The sequence below is a fragment of the Myotis daubentonii genome, chromosome 11 (genome assembly GCF_963259705.1).
Source record: "Myotis daubentonii chromosome 11, mMyoDau2.1, whole genome shotgun sequence".
NCBI classification, from domain to species: Eukaryota; Metazoa; Chordata; class Mammalia; order Chiroptera; family Vespertilionidae; genus Myotis; species Myotis daubentonii.
The window spans coordinates 80276396-80298775 of NC_081850.1; the positions used below are offsets into that span (position 1 = coordinate 80276396).

The 22380-nt window shown below is 66.2% G+C and overlaps 2 protein-coding genes across 3 annotated transcripts in view; one reads left to right on the forward strand and one right to left on the reverse strand.

The window, feature by feature from the left end:
- The first annotated feature begins 1571 nt into the window (after nucleotides 1–1571).
- DBH (dopamine beta-hydroxylase) lies at nucleotides 1572–11502 on the forward strand. Its single transcript, XM_059658445.1, has 12 exons — nucleotides 1572–1889; nucleotides 3680–3826; nucleotides 4098–4355; nucleotides 4955–5131; nucleotides 6138–6240; nucleotides 8009–8175; nucleotides 8518–8661; nucleotides 9023–9061; nucleotides 9608–9667; nucleotides 9906–10033; nucleotides 10382–10541; nucleotides 11371–11502. The coding sequence occupies exons 1-12, from the start codon at nucleotides 1572–1574 to the stop codon at nucleotides 11500–11502; spliced, it is 1833 nt and encodes a 610-aa protein (XP_059514428.1).
- A 2848-nt stretch (nucleotides 11503–14350) lies between these two features.
- SARDH (sarcosine dehydrogenase) overlaps nucleotides 14351–22380 on the reverse strand; it is a 38764-nt gene continuing 30734 nt past the window's right edge. For both annotated transcript variants that reach the window (XM_059658436.1, XM_059658435.1), the window contains exons 18-21: nucleotides 17585–17747; nucleotides 17072–17240; nucleotides 15895–16030; nucleotides 14351–15185 (exon numbers count right to left, since the gene is read on the reverse strand). In XM_059658436.1, the coding sequence (XP_059514419.1) occupies nucleotides 15060–15185; nucleotides 15895–16030; nucleotides 17072–17240; nucleotides 17585–17747 (594 nt within the window). In that variant the 3' untranslated portion in view covers nucleotides 14351–15059. The remainder of the gene's footprint in view (nucleotides 15186–15894; nucleotides 16031–17071; nucleotides 17241–17584; nucleotides 17748–22380) is intronic.

Sequence of the window (22380 nt, forward strand, 5' to 3'; positions counted from 1 at the left end):
TGGCGTCTGCCAGCGGTTATCACCGTAAGTGCCAGGAACACAGCCCCGCCCCCCCGACCCGAGACCCTGCCTCACCCCTGCTCGCGGCTGCTCCCTGACCCCGGGGAGTGACTGTCCAGGTGCGTCGTGACCTCCAATGCCAGATGCCTGCTTACAGCACAGACTCGGAGGTTCTAGAAAGAATTTGGAGAAGGAGACCTGGTCTCAGGCCTCCCCCCTGGCCTGGGCCCGCCCAGCTCAGGCAGACAGCACCGCCCACCAGGGCAGGAACTTTCTCCAAGTTTCATCTTCACACACAGACAGTCAGTCCTTCCGAAGGAGCAGAGTTCAGAGCAAAACCAGAGCCCAGCGCAACCTCCTCACAGCCCGTCTTTCAAATACCTGAGGATTTACAGCTGGGCACCAGCCAGTGACCTCTGTGTGCGCCTAAGGTTGGGTTTTTAGTTTCTCCAAAGAGAGGAGGAACAGGAGGAGGAAGAAGGAAGGAAAAAGGGGAGGGAGGGAGATGGAAGGAAGTTAGTTCGATGTCTGAGGGTTGAGGGCTGAGTTCAGAGCAGGAGGCAATCATGGAGAACTTCCTGAAAGTGGCAGCACACGGTGAGCCATTCTGCACAGAGAAGGATGGGAGGGAGCTGAGCGCGATGAGACTGACACTCGAGGCTCTCGGGGCTGTAAGATCCGGCGGGTCTGTGGGAAGGCCCCGTGGGTGTGGAGAAACAGTGCGATGGCAGGCTGGCCGGGAGGGTTCAGATTCAGGCTGGGCCCACTCTGCTAGAGGGTGTCAAGGGTTGGGGAGCTTTGGAGACAGGGAACCGGGCCTGTCACTCGCACCCCTCTCTGAATATGTCCCCCCCAGCAGGGTGCCCTACACTCTACCCCTCTGTAAGGCATCGCCGAGTCTGCTGCCCAGAAATGCCCCCCAGCCCCCCCAGTGCCGTGCCCGCGCCATCTGTCCCCACCCCCAGCACTGCACCCACTGCTTCTGCAGCAGCCGCGGCGCCAGCTGGAGCCTGTGGGGGAACAATCGGAACAGCAGGCCGCGGGAGAGTGTCTAAACACAGGGCCTATTTGGGGATCGGCTTTTATTTTTAGTTTGAAAGTGGCCCACCCTCCAGCCTTGTAGAATGGCTCCGTGGGCCAGGCCTCCAGCAGCACGGTCGCATCACTCACTGTCACCTTGGAGATAACTTTGGGGTCTCAGTCTGCCCATCCCCGAATGGGGCGGCACGGGGCCTATCCCGTCGGCTGGGGGGGACAGGCCGGACGGCCTGCCTGGTGGTCGGGGGTGCCTGGCGGGAGGGCGGGCAAAGGCTGTGGCTGCAGGGAGCACCCTCCCCGGTGGCAATCGCTCGGCCAGTCCGCTCCAATTCCCGCTGACGGTGTCCATGCCCCATCAGTGCCAATTAGGGGAGCCAGGGAGGCAAAGCGTTTGGCCCGGGGCACGAGCAGGTGGGAGGGTCGCCCGGACAATTCAATTGCCCGGCAGACAAATGTGATTACGGCGGCCGCCCGGGCCCAGCCCCCCGAGGGCCGGGACATAAAGGGCCAGGTGGGGCGGCCGCGCGCCAGCCATGCAGGTCCCCAGCCCCAGCGCGCGCGAGGCCGCCTCCATGTACGGCACGGCGGTGGCCGTGTTCCTGGTCATCCTGGTGGCCGCGCTGCAGGGCTCGACGCCCCCCGAGAGCCCCTTCCCCTACCGCATCCCCCTGGACCCCGAGGGGACCCTGGAGCTCTCCTGGAACGTCAGCTACGCGCAGGAGACCGTCCACTTCCAGCTGCTGGTGCGCGAGCTCACGGCCGGGGTGCTGTTCGGGATGTCGGACCGCGGGGAGCTGGAGAACGCCGACCTGGTCGTGCTCTGGACGAACGGGGACAGCGCCTACTTTGGGGTGAGTCTCCTCCGCCCTGAGCCGGCCCTACCCAGCCTCCCAGCCGGCCTCCCTCCTACACGCCTCCTCCTTGACCCTGAGTCCCAAGCTCGCCAACTTGAGGGCAGAGTGAGAAACAGATGCTCTCCAGGGTCCCCGGCTGCGCACCCCAAGCAACAGGACGCCCCGGCCCGAGGAGCGCAGCCGCGGGGGCAGGACAGGCAGCCACACACGTGCACCCACTCCACCGCCACCCTGAGCGCGGACCCGCATTCTCCACTCACACGATCAACGTCCGGGGCACCCACACCCTCGCACGTGACCAAGCGCGGTGCCCGCGTGCACACCCGGGCCCGGGCCGCGGTGCTGGCTGGACTAGGTTTGCACACGCAGGTCAGCCGAGCAGGCGCAGCCCCCACGGAGCTGAGCTCTGACTCCTGGCCTTGGAAATGCACCCCGTTCTTGCTGGAGCGGGTAGAGAAAGGGGGAAGTTTCCTTTTAAACTAGAGCAACGTTGGGGCCTCCACAAATTCAAGGGAGGTCCCGGGGTGGGGGCCCAGCCCCTGTCCTGAGCCCCCCTCCCGCCCTCCTCCCCAGCTGGGCCTGCCACCAGCATCCCTATGAGCACAAACCCCTGACTGTGCTCCCTTCAGTGCCCACGACAGCCCCGCAGGAGGGTACGTTGCTGGGTTCACCGGTGAGGACCGCGGCTGGGGGAGCTGCGTGGGGCCACCCAGGTCGGAGGGGCCGGAGCTGCCTGGTGGGGGCAAACCTGGCCCCGGGGCGGCCCGCCTCCCACGACAGGGGCACTCAGTAGCTGGGAGGTCACGCAGCCCCCTGTGCGGCTTCGCAGCTGCCAAGTGAGCCGGGCCCCCCCTCCCGCGCTGCAGAATTCATTTGCACAACAAATTCCTCTGCAAACAACTGTCGGGCTTGCTTTCCTCCTCCGGCAAGATGTTCAACAAACACGTTCTAGGTTCCCAGCCCGGGTGTTACCTCTGCCTGCGTTTAACTGAGTCCCGCAGCCTTTTCTCCTGGGAACATGGTTGCAAAATCGCAGGCAGCTTTCTTTTTTCTCAAGGTAATGAGGAAAGGCGGTGGCCCTGAGGCAGTGAAAACAGGTCCCGAGGCCGGTGTTCCTGAGCAGAACAGAGGCCCTGGGTGGGGAAGGCTGTCCCTCCCAGCCCCCCACCCCCACCCCCACCCCACGCGTCCCCAGCTCTGGCCAAGCCCCTGGTGCAAGGGAAGCAGCTGCCGGGGCGGGGGGGGGGGGGGGTCAGCCAGGGCTGCTTATCATCCTGGGGGAATGCAGCAGGTCTGTTTCCTCCCGGCCTCAGTTTACCCTCTCCAAGCGAGGAGGGGAGGATGGGGCGAGGGGAGCAAGACGCCCAGGTGCAGGGTTAAGGCGGTGCCCACTCTCGGGGGAGCAGGAGCGCAGGACGGGCATGAGCCGAGGGCCGCCTGAAGCACTGTGCCTGGTCCTCTCCCGTGCAGCCCTCTGCCGTCTCCCCTCCACGGCTCCACGCGCCGCCACGGCCCGCCCTCCGCAGGCCAGTGGGAGCGGTGTTCGTCTAAGGCCCTTCCCAGTCATGGCACCTTCTTAGCAAGACAGACTCCTGGTCCCACCTGGAGGTCTGGGACTGAGCAGCCCTGGACCTGCTGGCCTCTGAGAGCCCTGCTTCCAGGCCCCAGGGGAAGGGAGACAGGACGTGGGTGAGCCCCTGGCCCCGGCCAGACCCCGGACCCACAGGGCCCGTGTGCCCCGCGCTGTGGGCAGCAACCTTCGCTCCGAGCCCGTCCTGTCCCTGCAGGACGCCTGGAGTGACCAGAAGGGACAGATCCACCTGGACGCCCAGCAGGACTACCAGCTGCTGCAGGCCCAGAGGACCCCGCAGGGCCTGACCCTGCTCTTCCGGCGGCCCTTCAGCACCTGCGACCCCCGGGACTACCTCATCGAGGTGGGTGGTGGGTCTGGGTTTGAGTTCACGGCAGCACGTGAAAGCCAGCCCAGCCCCTGCCCCCCGAACCTGCCTGTGACCTCCAGCTCGTAGCCACTAGAACTTTCCATGCCCGCTCCATCCGGCACCAGCGAGGCTGGCGGCTGCCTTCTTGGTCAGTGCTGGGCATGCCATCTGCCAGGCGGGGCGGGCAGGGGCCTGGCGCCCCGGGTGACCAGGAGCCCTGCTCTGGGGTCCGCGTGGACGATGGCCGGCCCGGTCTCGGCTGCAGGACGGCACCGTCCACCTGGTGTACGGGATCCTGGAGCAGCCCTTCTCGTCGCTGGAGGCCATCAACACCTCCGGCCTGCGCACGGGGCTGCAGAGGGTGCAGCTGCTGAAGCCCAACATCTCCCGCCCGGCCCTGCCCGCCGACGTGCGCACCATGGAGGTCCGCGCCCCCGACGTCCTCATCCCCGGCCAGGAGACCACCTACTGGTGCTACATGACCGAGCTCCCCGCCGGCTTCCCCCGGCACCACATCGTCATGGTACGTGGGGGCGGGGCCTGCTGCCTGGGGGCCTGGAGAGCTGTCCCTGGCCCTGGCACCCCGCCCTGTCCCGGAAGCTGTCCGAGGTCCTGGTTGAGCCAGGTGTCCCGAACCCTGGGCACCTGACCTTCCTGCAGCCACAAGTGTGGTCTGATCCATCGCACCCCACCTCCCAGGGCCTCTGCACCCCACTTCCCAGGGCCTCACACCCCACCTCCCAGGGCCTCTGCACCCCACCTCCCAGGGCCTCGCACCCCACCTCCCAGGGCCTCGCACCCCACCTCCCAGGGCCTCTGCACCCCACCTCCCAGGGCCTCGCACCCCACCTCCCAGGGCCTCTGCACCCCACCTCCCAGGGCCTCTGCACCCCACCTCCCAGGGCCTCTGCACCCCAGCTCCCAGTCTGGACCAAGGCAACTGATGCCCTGAGTTCTGCTTCTTCCCCTGGGACTGGAATGGCCGGGTGTCTGTCTGTCTGTCAGGCCACCTCCCCCTTCATTCAGAAGCAGCTTAACTCAGAGCGCAATTGCTCTGAGCATCTCCCAGTGGGTGGGCGGGCGGTGTCCCCGCCCAAGACTCGGTGTCCCCTCCACCCGCAGTACGAGCCCATTGTCACCAAGGGCAACGAGGCGCTGGTGCACCACATGGAGGTGTTCCAGTGCGCGGCCGGGTTCGAGAGCTTCCCCCACTTCAGCGGGCCCTGCGACTCCAAGATGAAGCCGGAGCGCCTCAACTACTGCCGCCACGTGCTGGCCGCCTGGGCCCTGGGCGCCAAGGTGCGTCCCCGGGCCTCCGCGGGAGTCAGGGTCCCCTCCACACCTGTGTCCCCACTTCTCCGAGAGGCCCCATGATGGGGCTCCGCAGGGTGCTTGTGAGGCTGCCAAGAGGGCCCCCCCAGTCCCCCCGAGACCCGTGCGCTGTCATCCCGCTCCTCGGAGCAGCGGGACTTTTCCCAGCCTTTGTTACTTTTCTGCAAAAATGCAAAAGCCCAGAGCTGTGCTCTCTGTGGTACTGATCTCGGGTCTGGCTGGAGCGGAGGGGTTTGTGCCCTGGGTGGTCCCGGGTGATGGGCAGGTGTCGCAGCCGCCCTGGGCTGCACCGTGGGGCTTTCCTCAGCTTCCTCCACGTCCAGAGGGGCCGGCCCCGAGTCCAGGAAAGTGGTGTGCACTGGCGATGAGCTGCCCATCAGCGGGAGAGCACTGTTCTAATCCGCTGCCCCACCACCACCCCTGCAGCTCAGGCCCCACCCCCTGCGGCTCAGGCCCCACCCCCGCGGCTCAGGCCCCACCCCCTGCAGCTCAGGCCCCACCCCCTGCAGCTCTGGCCCCACCCCTGCGGCTCAGGCCCCACCCCCTGCAGCTCAGGCCCCACCCCCTGCAGCTCAGGCCCCACCCCTGCAGCTCAGGCCCCACCCCCTGCAGCTCTGGCCCCATCCCCTGTGGCTCAGGCCCCACCCCCTGCAGCTCAGGCCCCACCCCCTGCAGCTCAGGCCCCACCCCCGCGGCTCAGGCCCCACCCCCTGCAGCTCAGGCCCCACCCCCGCAGCTCAGGCCCCACCCCCTGCAGCTCTGGCACCATCCCCCGCGGCTCAGGCCCCACCCCCTGCAGCTCTGGCCCCACCCCCTGTGGCTCAGGCCCCACCCCCGCGGCTCAGGCCCCACCCCCTGCAGCTCAGGCCCAACAGTCAGGTGGGTTTGCCACCCGGAACCCCCTCGGACCCCCAGTCTGTCTGCCGGGGCTGCTGTACCTGATGCCCAACCCGCCTCCCTCCGCTCCCTGCAGGCCTTTTACTACCCGGAGGAAGCGGGCCTTGCTTTCGGGGGTGCCGGGTCCTCCAGGTTTCTCCGCCTGGAAGTTCACTACCACAACCCGCTCAAGATACAAGGTAGGAGCTCGAGCTGTTTCTCCGGGGCCGCCTCTGCCTTCCCCTGGGCACTGGACTCCCCCACCCCCCAAAGTCTGGCCTCCTGCTGTGACCCATGGGGCATGCGTCCCTCTCACCTCTCTCGCTCACTGTTCGCTATCCGTCTCCTGGGACCGCAGTGGGCTCCCGGGGCAGGGCCTTGCCGGGCTGGCTCAGCACCAGGGACACGGTACTGTCCCAGGTACCAGCCCCGGGGACAGGCAGGTAGAGGTTCCTGCATACCCATTTTGCAGATGAGGAAATTAAGGCTCAGAGTGTAGGGACCCACAAGGCCACAAAGTGAGGAGGGATCTGGGAGCCAGGAAGTCGGGCTCTGGGCCGCTGTGGTCTCCATGATCACGCAGCCTTGCAGGGACTGGCTGGCCTTGACCTGAGCAGGGCTGGTCTGAGACCAGAGCTGTAAGGAGGCGGTGGCTGTTGGGTGGCTGAGCGAACGTGCCACCTTCTCCCGCAGGCTTGGCTCACGCTGCAGGGCCAGCCAGAGCAGGAGCTAGAGTTAGGGTGCGCCCACCAGGTGGCTCAAGGACGTGGGGGGCAGAAAAGGCGTGAGAGATCAGACTATCAGCAGGCTGGTCCCGCCCGCCGCTCCCCAGCTGCGTGATGGGGGTGGGGGGGGCGGGGGTGACCCTCACCCGGCGGGTCTGCTCACCTCCCACGGTGACTTTCTTCCCACCGCGGGAATCGTGGGCGGCACACAGGGAGGACATGCATCAGCGGGGCCTCACGGGGGATGGGATTTACTGCTCATGGAAAGCAGAAAGCAAATGGGTTTCTGAGAACTCCCGAAGCGCCAGGGAAGTCTGTCTCCTCCTGATTCTCTGGGTGTATTTATGGATCCGTCACCAAATATAGGGGCGCGCCTGTCACTCCACAAATCTGGAAACGGCTGCTTTCCTATAAATACCAGAGCCCCACCGTGATCTCAGTATCTAATCCCGTCTGCGCGCGCGAGCCAGCGCTATCCTCCGACCCGCTGAGGTGCAGGGCCGAGTGTGCACCCTGAGTTGCGGGCGGAGGGAGGGAGGAAGCAGAGGCGGAGGGGTTCTTGGCTTCACCTCCGAGCAAGTCAGTGGGAGACCCAGCCCCCCACCAAGGCCCCGGGCTCCGTTCCCAGCTCGGCCACGTCCCCGGCTGTGATCTTAGGCTCTGAGCCTCAGTTTCCACGTCTGTAAGTTGGGAACGAACACTCCGTTGGCTGGGCTCCCCGCCCACCTCCCAGCTCTGCCTACATTCCCAGGGTTGTCCAGCCCCGCCCCCGCTTTTTCCTCCACGGGACCCTCCCAGCGCTCCACCCGAAGTCCTGAGGACCTAGTCGCTGCCCAGTCCAGGCAGGGGAAGGCAGGAGACAGGCGACTGGAGGCCACAGGTCGTGGGCGGGGCCTGTGGGTGGCAGCGTCCACGGGCCTCTGACCCTCACCTCCGTGTGCCTGCGGGGGGCTGCCCAGGGAGCTTAACTCCCCAATGAGCACCCTGAAGGAGAGCTGGCAGGCGTGGCTGGGCCGTGCCGGGTAGAAGCACTGAGGTCTCAGGATGAGGCCCTGGACGTTGCGCGGAGGCCTGGAGCGGCAGTGACTGCCTGAGGGCACCCAGCACACTGCTCACCAAGGGTCTGCCTCCTGGCGCGGGGTCAAGGCCCCGCCGGCTGGGAGCAGGGGCGGGTGACCACGCCTCCTGCCTCAGGGCAGCGGGGGGGGGGGGGACCTTGACTCACCCCCTCGCCCCCTCCCAGGCCGGCGGGACTCCTCGGGCATCCGCCTGTACTACACGGCCACGCTGCGGCGCTTCGACGCGGGCATCATGGAGCTGGGCCTGGTGTACACGCCCGTGATGGCCATCCCCCCCGGGGAGGCGGCCTTCGCGCTCACGGGCTACTGCACGGACAAGTGCACGCAGCTGGTGAGCCGGGCCGGGCCCGCGGGCTCCCCACGAGGGGTTCCCTTTCCTGTGACGCGGCCCCGGGGACCGTCCTTGTCGAGGGCCCGAGGGGATCTGGGGCTCCAGGCCAGGCCGCTGCTCAGAAAGAGCTGGCTGTCCCCACAGGACGCCCGTCTCGGGCGACCATCCCCCTAGTTTTCGGACGGGGGAGGGGTTACCTGCTGGGGAGAAGGGCGGGCCGGGAGTGCACGTCCCGGGAAGCTCTCGGCCTCGCTGCCCTGTGCCGCCGTCGGTGCCAGCAGCAGGCGGAGGGCAGCGGCAAGGTCCCCCACGAGGTCAGGCCCTGACCTGCGCCGCCCACAGGCCCTGCCTCCCTCGGGGATACGCATCTTTGCCTCCCAGCTGCACACGCACCTGACCGGGCGGAAGGTGGTCACCGTGCTGGCCCGGGACGGCCGGGAGAGGGCCATTGTGAACAGGGACAACCACTACAGCCCCCACTTCCAGGTGGGGGTCCCCGCCCTGCCCGGGCCTGTCTGACCTTCTCTCTCCCCACAGCCACAGGAACACCCCCTCCCAGGGCTCGTGTCCTGGGCCAGGCCCAGATGCCTGGCGGGGACGCAGTGGCCAGCCCTCCCCTGGGGGTTTAATTGCTCGGGTGGATTCTGGCCTGTGGCCGATGCGGATCTGGGGGACCGGGCGGCCCAGTGGTAGCATCTATCCTGTTCCAACCCCTCCAGCAGAAGCCAAACTCAGCCGGGCCTGGCTCCCCCAAGGGGCTGGGACGAGCTTACACCCCAGAGGGCCAGGGGGTGGCCGGAGTGGGGTCCAGCTCTCTGAGGCGCCCCTTCCCCCCGCTCTCCCCCAGGAGATCCGCATGCTGAAGGAGGTCGTGTCCGTCCACCCAGTGAGTGCCCGGTCAGGGCCACGGAGGCTGGGAGGGCCAGAGACTCAGACAGCAATCGGGGGTAGGGGGCCACGCAAAGGTCCCTCCATGTCCCAGGGCCGGGGCTGGCTGCCCCACGGTGAGGTCCCGGGGAGCTCAGGGGGTGGGGAGACAGCACTCGGGGACGTGCATTTGGCCACCTAGTCAGCCACCCTCAAGCCCAAGAGCGCAGAGGGAGCTGGAGACATGGAGGTGGCCCGTGGGGCTTTGGTCACGCTCAGGGGAGCCCCAGGCCACGTGGGCCTCGCACAAGTTCACCGAGGGCTGGGGCACAGCCGGCCAGGCCCATGCCTGTGGCCGGCGGACGAGGGGACCATGGAAGCCGAGGAGCCATGACTCCTGGGGACACTCAGATTGTGACCCTCACGTGTGGGGCCCAGGCCACTGCCGGACTCCTCAGTCGGGGGCCGCTGACCATGTGCCGTGGCTCAGTCCCGTGGGAGGGTGGCCCTAAGCGCCTGTCACCCCGGCTGGGCAGGCTGACGGGCCTGTCGGCTCGGCTCACAGGGCGACGTGCTCATCACTTCCTGTACGTACAACACGGAAGACAGAACGCTGGCCACCGTGGTGAGTCACCCACTTCTCCCTGCCCCGGGGCTCCCCGTGCGGACCGTCTGCACTTTCCGGAGGACCGTCTGGGGCGGAGCTGCTGGGGGCAGGGGAGTGGCCGCAGAGATCCACTTGGACCGCTGGGTAGCTGAACGAGTGAGGGGATGGACGGAAGAATGAAGGAATGCGCTGACCCAAAGGACGGCCGCGGCGGTGAGGGCGCCCGGGGCCGAGCCCACAGCCTCTCCCCCCGCAGGGCGGCTTCGGCATCCTGGAGGAGATGTGTGTCAACTACGTGCACTACTACCCGCAGACGCAGCTGGAGCTCTGCAAGAGCGCCGTGGACGCCGGCTTCCTGCAGAAGTACTTCCACCTCGTCAACAGGTGCCGGCGGCGGCAGGACCCCCCCCTCCCCCGCCAGGCCCTGAGGGGCCCCGGCCAGGTCCTCAGAGCGGGGGAGCAGGTGTGGCAGGCATCACCAGTGGATCCCACACCCCTTCCTGCCGAGTCCGGACTCAGCCCGAGCAGCACCCTCAGCCCAGCCCGTCCAGGCGGCAGGGGAGAGGACGCTGTTTGCCATCAGCCTGTGAGGCACCCCGAGCAGGAGGCCTGCTGGGGAGGCGGCGGCCTGAGGGCCTCTCCGGGGACCCCACCCCGTCTGCAGGGGGTGTCTCCTTGCCCTGCTGGGTTCCCACCGACCTGCCCCTGACGGCTGCTCCCTCCCACCTCCAGGTTCAACAGCGAGGAGGTGTGCACCTGCCCCCAGACCTCCGTCCCCGAGCAGTTTGCCTCCGTCCCCTGGAACTCCTTCAGCCGCGACGTGCTCCAGGCCCTGTACGGCTTCGCCCCCCTCGCCATGCACTGCAACAAGTCCTCGGCCGTGCGCTTCCAGGTGCGCCCCCCCCCCCCCATGGCCTTGCTCTGAGCCCTCGCTGGCCCTGGGCCCCCTGCAGCAGGTCCTGCAGCTGCCTGCCCCCCTGTGCCCACATCAGCCCCAGGCCCCCGAGGACCCCCGTGTGGGGTGACAGGACTCCCCTCCAAGGAGCTGGCAAGGAGCACTCAAAACCATTAGACAGGCGGGCCCAGACGGACAGCCGACAGCCCGCGGAGGGAGGACCCTGCAGAGGGAGGAACCGACAGCACCCACGTGGGCAGGGGGCTCCCCGCTCCCGGGCGCCATTACATCACGGGACCAATCTGAGTGGTGTGAGCAGGGCGACAGCCACCTCCCCCGGAGCCTAAAAATAAAGCGAGGGGAGGGCAGGCGGGAGGCGCCGTCTGAGACAGGGAGCGGGTCCCCTCCTTCTCTGAGGCCCTGAGGCCCCGGCTGAGTCAGGTGCCGGCTCTGCCGCTGCCCGAGGCACTTTTCCTGGGTGCGTCTGGGAGCCGGCTTAATTGCTACCGATCAGTCCGGCTGACACACTCACCAAGACACGGGGGGACAGTGGGGGGATGTGGCAGCGGACGGGGGGTGTGGTGCAGCCGGTGGGGGAGGAACAGCTGCTGCTGCCGCCTGCACCCGGGGGCTCTGAGGTGAGGGTGAGGGGGGCGTGGGGTACCAGGATGACCTCCAGGGAGGCCCTCCAAGCAGCCTCGGGGTGGGGGTGGGGGAGGGAGTTTGGTTTGAGGACAAGAAGCCAAGAGGTGGTTGGGAAAATGGCTGGAGAGGCGGCGCCCATTTCACCCCCAGCCTCAGTTTACCACATGGCCCTTCCTCGCAGGGGGAGTGGGACCTGCAGCCGCTGCCCGAGATCGTCTCGCAGCTGGAAGTGCCCGCCCCGCGGTGCCCGGCCAGCCAGCGTCTGAGCCCCGACGGCCCCACCGTGGTCAACATCGGTGGCGGCCAAGGCTAAGGGGCAGGCCACCTCCTCGCTCCCCCTCCGTGCTACCCCTGGGCACATGCCAGCGCTGTGCACCCCCACTCTGTGAAGACCCCCCGCAACATCTCAGTGTGCCCAGGATGAGGGACTGGACTGTGCCCCTGCCTGAGACCACAGCGCCCGCCCCCGCATGGCCAGAGGCTCCCAAGCGCCCCTCGGACCCACCAGGCCTGGGCATCTGGACCAAGGCCCTCCCAGCCTGTAAGGAGAGCCCAGCTGGCGGCCCAGAGCACAGCCCCGAAAGCCCTGCCCGTGTCTCCGGGAGCCACCAGCCCTCCTGGGGCAGGAGCCATGCCTGACTGTGGGCACTGGCCCCGTCCCCAGCCCAGTCGTGCTCTGTGCCGGGTGCGAGTGCCACTCCGACGTGTCCCTGCAGAGTGGTGTTGCAGTGGGCGGCTTCCCTGCCCACGGAGGCAGGACGAGCCATTTCGCCACTTAGAGACTGGCCTGGGAAACGGCTCCGTTTCAGGTGAAGGGACATTTCGCCCTCCTAGAGGGAAACGCTCACCGCAGCTCCACCACGAAGACCAGACGGCCAGGATCCCGGTGAGGGTCTGGGCGGCTCCCTGGGGAAATGGACTGGCAGCCCCGGGTTCCTCCTCCCATAAGAAAGCCCCCTGCCTCTTAGTGCAGGTGTGACGTGGGCGGACCATCTCAGCTCCCTGCCCCTCCGTTTTCTCATCTGTGAAATGGGGTAATGCTGTGCCGACTGACAATAAAGCTCACACACAGGGTGGCCTGGCTCCCACCAGAGGCCTCGGCTGAGCTCCTTCCCATGCGGCCCTGTGCCCCGCGGGGAGCTAGGACACGCTTGCTTCCCTGCCCGCCTCCACCCTCCTCCCGCTATAAGGCCAAGCTCAGCTCTCAGTTTCTGCGGGAAGTAACAAATCAGACTGTTCAGCCAGATCAGCAAAACGCTACCCAGCCTCCAGGGAGGGAGGGGTGATGGATGGGCCTTCGAGTCCCCACTTACTCCCAAGCAGACGCCAGCTCAGCAGCCTGCGAGCCACTCATCACACTCGGAGCGAACCGTCTGCACTGCGTCGTATAAATCACGCTTCCCGCGCCGAGTCACAGGGCGATCGTGGGAAATGCCAGAACCGACCCGCCGGCCCGAGAGCTGCCGCCCTCGCTCATCTTTATGGCCCGGGAGGACAGGTTGGGGGGAGGCCCTCCCTGGGGGCAGGCTTGCCAGGGCGGCCTGCAGCGGGCCCAGCCTCTGGCCCTGGCCTCCTGGCCCAAGGAGAAGACCCCTCGCCCCATCGTGCCCGCCTGCCCGAGCTCCCCCCTCACCCACCGAGCCCTGCTGGCCACCCTCATTTTGTCCCCAAACACCCAAGCAGCACTGTGCTGTTCCAGTCTCACCAAAGAGGGAATCGGGGAGAAAGGGCTCACCCAGGGTCCCCCGGAGGATTCATGGTGACTGGCAATCACACCCAGTTCTGGAACCTTCCTCCACCCACAGTGACACCGCCATCCCCTCTGCTGGCTCTGGAGCTCTCCCGCTGGGCATTCTCTCCCCCCGAGGGGTGCCTGTTGGGCGACTCCCACACCAACCACTGCGGCGCCCTGTGCACCCAGCCCCTGGCTCCCGCCTCACCCCGCCTGCCTGTGCCCGTGTGCCGACAGCTGCCCCTGCGCCTGGTCCGGTGGTCACTCAGCCCACACACGAGCCGCTCCTGCTCCACAGACGCGGAGGCCGAGGCCGCAGCGGGAGCCCGGGCACTGCCCGGGTCTGACCCCAGTCTGGGCCCTTGGCCTCCGCCTCCTCACTCAGGAAGCAGGCGCCGTGCCCGGCCTTGTGAACGCTAAGCGAGGGCGCCGGGGCCGCTGTATCACCCGGCCAGCCCCTCTCAGACCCTGCCCACCTTCTGAACGGTCCGGTGGTGGTCCGAGTGCAGTGAGGGCCCCATTCCTCCCTCTGCTCTGTGCCCCTGGACAAGGGGCTTTCCCTCCGGGACCGCGACCTCCTGTAGCGGGGTGGGGCAGGTGAGCGTGGGAGGCGGCCCAGGATGGCCTGGGCACGTGACCCCGGCGCTCTCCACGTGGTCAGAGCTGTTTCTCCTCGGAGAGCAGCAAACACACAAACGGGCAAAACAGGAGTTTCCGTTTCTGAGCTCAGCTCCGAGGAAGGAGTCAGACTACAGCGCAAGTCCGGCCCCCTGGTCCTCAGCACCCGGCAGGCTGTGGAGGGAACGCCGCGGCAGGCCAGGCTGTCTGGGACGTGGCCGCCCGGCCCCTCGGGCCCACTCCTCCCTCCCAGGCCCCTGTGCCGGAGCCAGGCCCGGGGTGAGCAGGCCAGGCTCCGTCTCCTTCGCCGAGGCCCCTGTACCCCGCCTGTGGGCTGGCAACGGGGCCAACCAGCTGTCCAAAGGCCGCTGGACCCAAACGTCCTCCCTGGCGACGGCTTTACGAGCCGGGCCCGTCCCAGCTCAGCCTGAAGCCGTGTGAGCCCCCGAGAGCCCAGGCTGCACCCCAATCACCACCATGCTCCTGGGGCTCTTCTGTGGCCCTTGTCCTCTCTGTCCCTAAGTGTGTCCCCCTGCTTCCCAGAGAGCCAGGGAAGGACTGTGGTGATCGGGAGTCACACCGTGCGGGGCAGCTTGGTTGAGGCTGTCTGGCCCCGGGGTGCCCAGTGGGCAATGAAGTCGGCGGGGGAGCGAGTGGAGGGGCTGGGACCTGGGCATGTGGGTGGGGCAGCCAGGCGCCCATCCTGGCAGGGAGGCAGGGCCTCATGGCAGATGCCCAGAGAAGAGCCTAGGCCAGGCCCTTCCCCCAGGGTCCAGAGAAGAGACGAGGACACAGCAAGGACAAAGGCCACTCAGGCAGGAAGTTCTGTCAGGTTCTTACTGAGACATGATCATCAAGGAGCTCCTGGGGAAACTGAGGCAGATGGCCTGTCTGTACGGGCGAGGCCTTCACACTGGGACTCTCTGTGTGAAAACCTGGGACATCGAGGCAGGAAGACCTCGCCGCCGTCCTGGGATCGGGGACAGGCCCTGCGCCCAGCGGCCTGAATCAGAGGGCCAGAGCTGCCTGGCATGTGCCCAAGGCAGACATTACTAATCAATTCTGCTCTGTCCCCGATTGGCGGGGGGGGGGGGGGGGGGGATGGTGCCTTGAAAACCTCCACCGCCCGGAGCAGCAGGTGGAGCCTCCCTGCCTGAGCTCTGGGCTTGTCTGCTCTCAGCACCTTCTAGGAAGCTTGTCACGGTCCTGGCCCAAGACGCACAGGTGTGTCTGGGGGGACGGATGGACTAGAGACCACCTTTTGGCCAGTGACCGACCAGAGACTGGGCCCTCGGGTCCTCTTCCCATCCTCTCTATCCACATCTGTCAGGTGAGCAGGCCTGGCCCGAGGGCAGGGAGGGCCCACGTTCTGGCAGGGGCCCAGGTCCTGGGCTCAGGGTGGTGCAGGCCCCGTGGGAGCCATGGGGCGGTGTGGGGGGGGGGAGGCCCCGTGGGAGCAGTGGGTGGGTGGAGGGCAGGTCTCTGGTGCCTGAGCAGCTGGGGCCCTGCCTGTAGGCCCATCAGTAGATCCCCTTTACTCTCTTGTTGTCGGGGTCAAAGGGAGATTTCAGGTGAGCCCGGGCAGGGTAGGTCACCCCCATCCTCTCCAGGCTGTAGTCCCCACTCTTCACGAAGTCTGGGGAGACCTAGGGGCAGAGGAGAGACGCCGTCACTCCTTACTTCCTGGTGGTGCTGGGCCCACACCTGCTGCTTCTCGGAGCAGGACCTCGGCCTCGCTTCCTCCCCTGCGAGCAAGCCAACCCCGCGCAGGCCTTCCCTGAACCAAGGGCCTGCCCAGCGGGTGGATCCTGTGCCCCAGGCCCAGCGGGTGGATCCTGTGCCCCAGGCCCAGCGGGTGGATCCTGTGCCCCAGACCCAGTGGGTGGATCCTGTGCCCCAGGCCCAGCGGGTGGATCCTGTGCCCCAGGCCCAGCGGGTAGATCCTGTGCCCCAGGCCCAGCGGGTGGATCCTGTGCCCCAGGCCCAGCGGGTGGATCCTGTGCCCCAGGCCCAGCGGGTGGATCCTGTGCCCCAGGCCCAGCGGGTGGATCCTGTGCCCCAGGCCCAGCGGGTGGATCCTGTGCCCAGATCCCTGGGTCCAACAGAGACAACATCTGGCAGGAATAACACAGGGCTGGGCCCATGGAAGGCATTGGGGAGTCTGCCCTGGGATTAGGGGCGCCCTCCCTCCCGGCACTCAGGACTTGGAGAGAACAATGAAAACACACGAGGAGGCCGCTTCTCGGCCGCGTGTCCCGTGGCCCCGGGCAGAGGCCCAGGCCGTGGGGGCTTCCAACACCTAAGACAGGGCCACCCAAGCTGCCATGTGGTCCCTGCTAACACCCCCCGACTCACCGGCCCGCCGCTGGGGTCCCGGATGTAGCCGTAGGCGAGGGTCTTGTCGATGGTGAAGCCGAAGTCGGCCCTGCGCACGTGGCCCACCACCTGGCCGTCCCTCCAGATGGCCTCCAGGCCAAACATGGGCACTTTCCTGGGAGACGCAATAGGGAGACTGGGACCCAGAGCCCCAGCCCCGGGAGACACCTGGCGGGAGGGGGAGGGGGGCTGGAGCCCCGAGACCCCCGCACTGAGGGGACGAGCCTGGAGGGTGTGGTGTCCAGGGTGAAGCGGCCTGGGCCCCACCCCGCGGACGAGGATGGGACGGAAGGAGGTTTTGTGAACATGTCCCGTCTGCTTTGGTGCCACCTCCAGGTGAGGAGACAGGCTCGGGAGCCCCGCCTTGTCCGGGGGCAGAGCCAAGGGCGGGCACTCCCTGTGGCTGCACAGCCGGCATCCTGGTGGGGTCGCCCGAGGATGGGACCGCAGGCTGCCAGCCCTACGCTGTCTGTGCCCAACCTCGCCCAGCTGTTCCGGGTGACGGGCAGGCAATCATGCAGATGGTGACAAAGACAGCTCTGCTCGCAACCCCCCCACCCCCCGCCTCCACTCCCATCACTCCTGACACCTCTGAAAGCCCCAGACTCTGGGAGCGGGGCGCTGGTTATCACCCCAAACCCACAGAGCCAGAGCCCGCCCTGGAGGTGGCTGCCGCTGGGACTCCACGGAGCCGTGGGTCTGATGCACATGGACTCAGTGACTCTGCCCACCCAGGTGGAACCCAGGTGCCCAGAACCAGGGACACCATGGCCCTGGCTGAGCAGCAGGCACAAAGCCGCCTGGGGAGGCAGAGGGCAGATCCGAGAGAGGGGATCCTCTCGCTGGCAGGAGGCCCCGTCCCTGGCACCAGTGGTCCCATTTGCAAGTGCGGGTGCCCCCAGCCTGGCCCTGCCCGCCCCGCCCCCTATCCCGGAGCCCGGGGAGCAGGCCGCTGGAACAGTGGGGGGCCCAGCCCGGCGATGGGACGCTGTCTGGAGGCCAGGCCACCCTCCCAAGGCTCCTGTCTGGGTCGACCCCCTGCTGGTGGCTGGGCAGGACCTCCCTCTGTTAAAATCCGCGTGGGAGGAAGGCGAGCCCCATCCTCGTCCCGCGGGCCCCACTGCCCCAGCCCCGGCGGCCCAGGCCGAGCACTCACTCGTCCACTGTGAAGCAGACCAGGCGCCGGCGGAGGCCGGCTGCCCGCTGCCGCTGCAGGGCCTCGCGCCCCAGGAAGGGGGTGGCGGACTTGAGCTTGCAGGTGAAGGCCAGGCCCGCCTCCAGGGGGCTGTCGTCCGGCCGCAGGTCCGCGTGCCAGTGTCGGTAGCCTGTGCGGAGGAGACCTCGGCTCAGCGCCCCCAGGCCAGGCACCCACTGGCTTCCCAGCCCCGCACTGAGGGCTGGGACGGGGAGAGGCTGGCGGAGGGCCCCGGCGGCTCTCAGGACATTAGGCACCGCATCCGAACTGAGCCTGGTCCTGTCTCCACACCCCAGCTCCCTGCCCGAGGGGACGTCAGAGGACCCGGCCTGGGGGAATGCCCGGGTCACGGGCAGTAGGCGGCGCGAGTGTCATGGGGGAGGAGGGAACAGGCCTGGGGAGTAGCAGCTTCCCGGCCCCTGCAGGGCTCTGCACCCCCGTCCTCCCCCCACCTCCCCCGCCACCTGTGCGCACCTTTCTCGATGCTCAGAGAGTCGATGGCCCGGTAGCCGGCGTTGACGAGGCCATGCTTGGCGCCCGCTGCCATCACGGCCTGGTACACGGGCACGCAGGACGGCCCGGGGATGTGCAGCTCCCAGCCCAGCTCCCCCACGAAGGACAGCCGCATGGCCCGCACCTGGGGACAGTCACAGCGCTCACTTGGCTGGGGCACCCCACCGCAGTCAAGGCCTCGCTACCACTCACGGGTGGACGGTGCCATTTCACCATTGTCATCGGCTGTCCCTGAGCCCGGCCAGCCCACCACCGAAATGTGGGGTCTCCGAAGAGACTTCCCAGGAGCCCTTGGAAACCTGTAAGGGGAAAAGGGGGTCGGCGCTGGGAGAAAGTAGGCACAGTTCCCGGGACTCAGCTCTCCTTCCAAGTGACCGTGTGAGGGTCCTGCAGCCACCAAATGACCCCAGACTCTGGCTGAAATCACCAAATGGACTCCCTTCCATTCTGGGGCTGGAAGTGCAACATGCGGTGCCAGCCCGGCGCTCCCTCCAGGGCTCTGGGGGGACCCTTCTCCCCACTCCCCTGGCCTCTGGGCGCTCAGTGGCTGTGGCCGCGTTATCCCACCCTCTGCCTCCATCGCCCCTCGGCCTCTCCTGTGCTGCGTCCTCTCTGTGCCTCTTATCAGGGTGCCTGTCATGGACTGAGGCCCCGGTGTGGGGCTGAGCAGGGGCAGCTGTGACAGGGACAGCTGGTCTCTGCGTGTGTCCCTCACACCCATGCACCACCAGCCTGGGGTCACTCGGCCAGCGGCATGTGACTGACCCCGCACGCTGGGTGGGACTGCGTGTCATCCAGGCACCCGGCAACCATGTCTGCTTCCAGGCCTGAGGGCAAGTCCCGAATCCACAGGTCCCCGTGGGGAAGGCCTGAGCGCTCAGCCCGGGGACCGGCCAGCTCACAACAGGAGCAGTGAGAGCACAGCAGGTCACAGGTCACGGGGAGCACAGCAGGTCACAGAGGTCACAGAGAGCACAGCAGGTCACAGGTCACGGGGAGCACAGGTCACGGGTCATGGGGAGCACAGCAGGTCACAGAGGTCACGGGGAGCACAACAGGTCACAGAGGTCACAGCAGGTCACAGGGAGCACAGCAGGTCACAGGGAGCACAGCAGGTCACAGAGGTCATGGGGAGCACAGCAGGTCACAGGTCACAGGGAGCACAGCAGGTCACAGGGAGCACAGCAGGTCACAGGGAGCACAGCAGGTCACAGAGGTCACAGGGAGCACAGCAGGTCACAGGTCACGGGGAGCACAACAGGTCACAGAGGTCACAGGGAGCACAGCGGGTCACAGAGGTCACGGGGAGCACAACAGGTCACAGAGGTCACAGCAGGTCACAGAGGTCACGGGGAGCACAGCAGGTCACAGAGGTCACGGGGAGCAAGGAGAGGCTTCTCCACTGCTCCGGCTGGAAGGCCCACGGGGGCAGCTCCCCTCGGGACACGCCCACGCAGGAGTGGAGGCCACGCTCCCGGCGCAGCAAGCTCCTCTGCACTGGACGCTCTAACCATAGCCGCGGGGGGCTGGACTCGGAAGGCCCTGGACGCGTCCGCCTCTCGAAAAACTCCCAACTGATGGGAAATGTGCTGTGAACGCTTCCGTGCCCCGGTGCAAGCTCTCGGCCTCCCCCGGCCTGCCTGCCGGCGGGGGCTAATCCGGGACAGCTGCGCGGAGCCCGGGCCCAAAGCCAGTCTCAGACGGAACAAAACAGAAGAATCCTCGGTACAGCTCGCCCACCAACAGCCCCAGACTGAGGCTCCGAGTCTGACACCCCGCGCAGAGCGAGGATCAGCCCGCCGCTTCCTTGAATCCCGGGTGGGACGCAGCCCCTTCCCAGCTCTGGGAGCCACGGTGGGGGCTGCTGCGGCTGATCCCCCACACCCCGCGCAGGCTCCGCCACAGAGGGGCTGAGCAGATGCTTCCTGAGTGAGGAAACAGGCGGGAGCAGACGGACCCCGCGCCCCAGCCAGGCGAGGGCGAGTGGGGATGCCAGGGGCCTCTCCAAGGCCACAGCATCACTGGCTCCCACACGCCCTCCTGCTCTCCACGGAAGCAGGAAGATGGGGAAGTGCTCACGCCTTCGGAAGGGAAAGCCCAGTGTGAGGACGTCTGCAACACCGGCTCCGGGTCAGCCTCTCCCGACCTCAGTGTTCCCATCTGATAAATGGGCGGAGGCCAGTGCTGTGAGCGCCACCTTCATGGGAAACCAATGCCTGATACACAGCCACCTGCCAGCACATGTTGGCGTGGAGGGACTGTAAGAGCAAGCCCCCCGAGAAACCCGCTCATAAACAGCCCTGCATTCACTCTTACGGGGACCACAGGCAGTGGGCAGAGTCACAGAACCGTGGAAGGTTCCCAGGGAGGACTTAAGCCAGGTTTTGCTTAAACCCTTTTCTCACCCTAATAAACTCATTCAGCAAGGTTGCAGAGTACCCAACCCACACCCAGAAATCAGCTGTTTCTAACCCTGACAAAGGACAATCCAGAAAGGAGGTGAATAAACCCAACCATGGAGGCGAAAGACTTGTACACTAGAGACGACAGAACTGTGGTGAAAAAAATGAAAGGAGATACAAATAAATGGCCAGAGAGCCCGCGTTCATCACAGTACCAACACTACTCTAAGCGGTCGACAGGCTGAACGCAATCCCTGTCAGATCCGCACGGCGTTTGCAGAAATTGAAAAGCCCATCCTAAAACTCACAGTCACCGGGACCTCAAACACCAAAACTCTCTTGAGGAAGAAGAATGCGGCGGGAGGGCTCGGCCCCTGATGTCAAACTTTCTCCAACCTGCTGTGCTCAGCACCGCGCTGCTGGCCTGAGCCGACACGCCCAGCCACGGAACGGCGCCGAGAGCCCAGAAGCAGCCCCGTGCGCGGCCAAGTGGCCTCCCACAAGGAGGCCAGAGCACACAACAGAGCGGGGACGGCTCTGCGGTGCTGGGAAGCAGGCATCGCTGCAGAATGCCGCCGGGATCCCGCCCACGCCGACGCAAACATGAGCTCACAGCGGTCAAAGACCCACGTGTAAGACTGAACCGGTGCGACCCTTAGAAGAAAACACAGGGGAGCTGCTTTATGACACTGGGCCTGGGCGGTTTCTTAGCTGACACCGAAGGCGTAGACAAGAGCAACCCGTTCTCACGGGACTACGCTCCATCACGTGTGCAAACTTCTGTGCGTCAAAGGGTACGATCAGCAGTGGAAAGGCAGCCTGCGGCCTGGGAGACACTCCTGACAAACCGTCTGTTCGATACGGCTGAAGACCCAGAACACACACAGAACTACAACTCGACAACAGCACAACCACCTGATGAACACATTTCTTCAAAGATGACATACCGACGGCGGCCAGTAAGCATGCGGCAAGTGATCAGTATCACTGAGCATCATAGAAACGCAAATCCAAAAAAAAAAGAAAAAGAAAAAGAAACGCAAATCCAAGTCGCAATGAGATGACCTCATCCCTACTTAAAAACACACCCGGGAAATGACCAGTGTTGGCGAGGGTGTGGAGAAATGGGAATCCTTGGGCACAGCTGGCGGGAATGTGAAATGGTGCGACTGTTCAGGAAGACAGGATGGTGGTTCTTTGGAAAACTAAGAGAACGACCGTATGCCCAGCAATCCTGTTTCTGGGTTTTTGCCCCGAAGCACTGAAGGCAAGATCTCACATGGCCAGCTGCCCATGTTCACAGCAGCGTTATTCACAACAGCCAAGAGGCAGGAGGGAGCCTGTGTCCACCCACAGCAAGACGGACAGTGTGGCACATCCACGCCTGGCATGGTATCCAGCCGTGAAAAGGCAGGAAATTCTGACACCTGCTGCCACGTGGACAAGCCTTGAGGACGTGACGCTGAGTGAACTAGGCCAGTCACAAAAGGACGTGTTCTGTAGGACTCACGCGTAGGAGGCACCTAACGTAGTCAGGTTCACAGCCCCTGAGAGGGTGGTTATTCGGAGCGGGGGGGGGGGGGGGGGCTATGCACATCGTGTGGAGACGTGAGTGCGCTGCCCACCGAGCCATGTGCGTTACGTGGTTAAGATGATGAAGGCGAGACGAGGCACCCTCTTCTCCACGGCCGGGCCCGACAGCCAGAGGGACTGTCATCTGTCCTCTCGTGACGCTCTGGGTGCCAGGAGGGAGGGAGAGAGGCCATGCACTCCGTCCCAGGACCACAGGGCTCTACAGACCCACTCAAACCCTTCGGGGGGGAGGGGGGAAGGGGCTATTCTCAGGGTTCAGTGACGTGTGCGTTCAGGGGGCTTGGTGCGTCACTGACCTCCCGCCAGCTCTCCCTGGAGATGGCTGAAGTCCAAGGAGGTGCTGAGTGCCCGCCTGAGCCTGGGCCCAAGGCCCTGCAGGTGCCCAGGTCAGGGGAGGCCACGGCGCTCCCTCGGATGTGCCATCAGAACAAGCCTGGCGCACCTGAGTCCGTCCCGCCGGAGGCGAAGCAGCTGTGCCCACAGACGCAGGCCGGCACGTCCACCTTCTCAGATCACATCAGCTCATGGCGGTTTCACAAGTTCCCAGCGTGTTTGGTTGTGTAACTGCACGGCCGACACAGCAGGCGCAGCCACCAACCTGTCACCCCTTAAACAGTGAGGCCCCGAGGCCCAGAGGCGGGGGGTCGGGACCAGAGCACGGACTGCTCTCTGCAGGACCTGTGGCCGCCCCGAACCCACAGGAGAGGGAAGCAGCACGTTGGTTTTATGTTCAGATTATCTTCATTTTTCAAAACCCTCTGA

Bases quoted from the DNA above. Each gene is read 5' to 3' on its own strand.
- DBH (XM_059658445.1), top strand. From the start codon at position 1,572: ATGCAGGTCCCCAGCCCCAGCGCGCGCGAGGCCGCCTCCATGTACGGC. The intron at 9,062-9,607 runs GTGAGTGCCCGG...CTCGGCTCACAG, and splicing joins AGGTCGTGTCCGTCCACCCA to GGCGACGTGCTCATCACTTC. The intron at 9,668-9,905 runs GTGAGTCACCCA...CTCCCCCCGCAG, and splicing joins ACAGAACGCTGGCCACCGTG to GGCGGCTTCGGCATCCTGGA.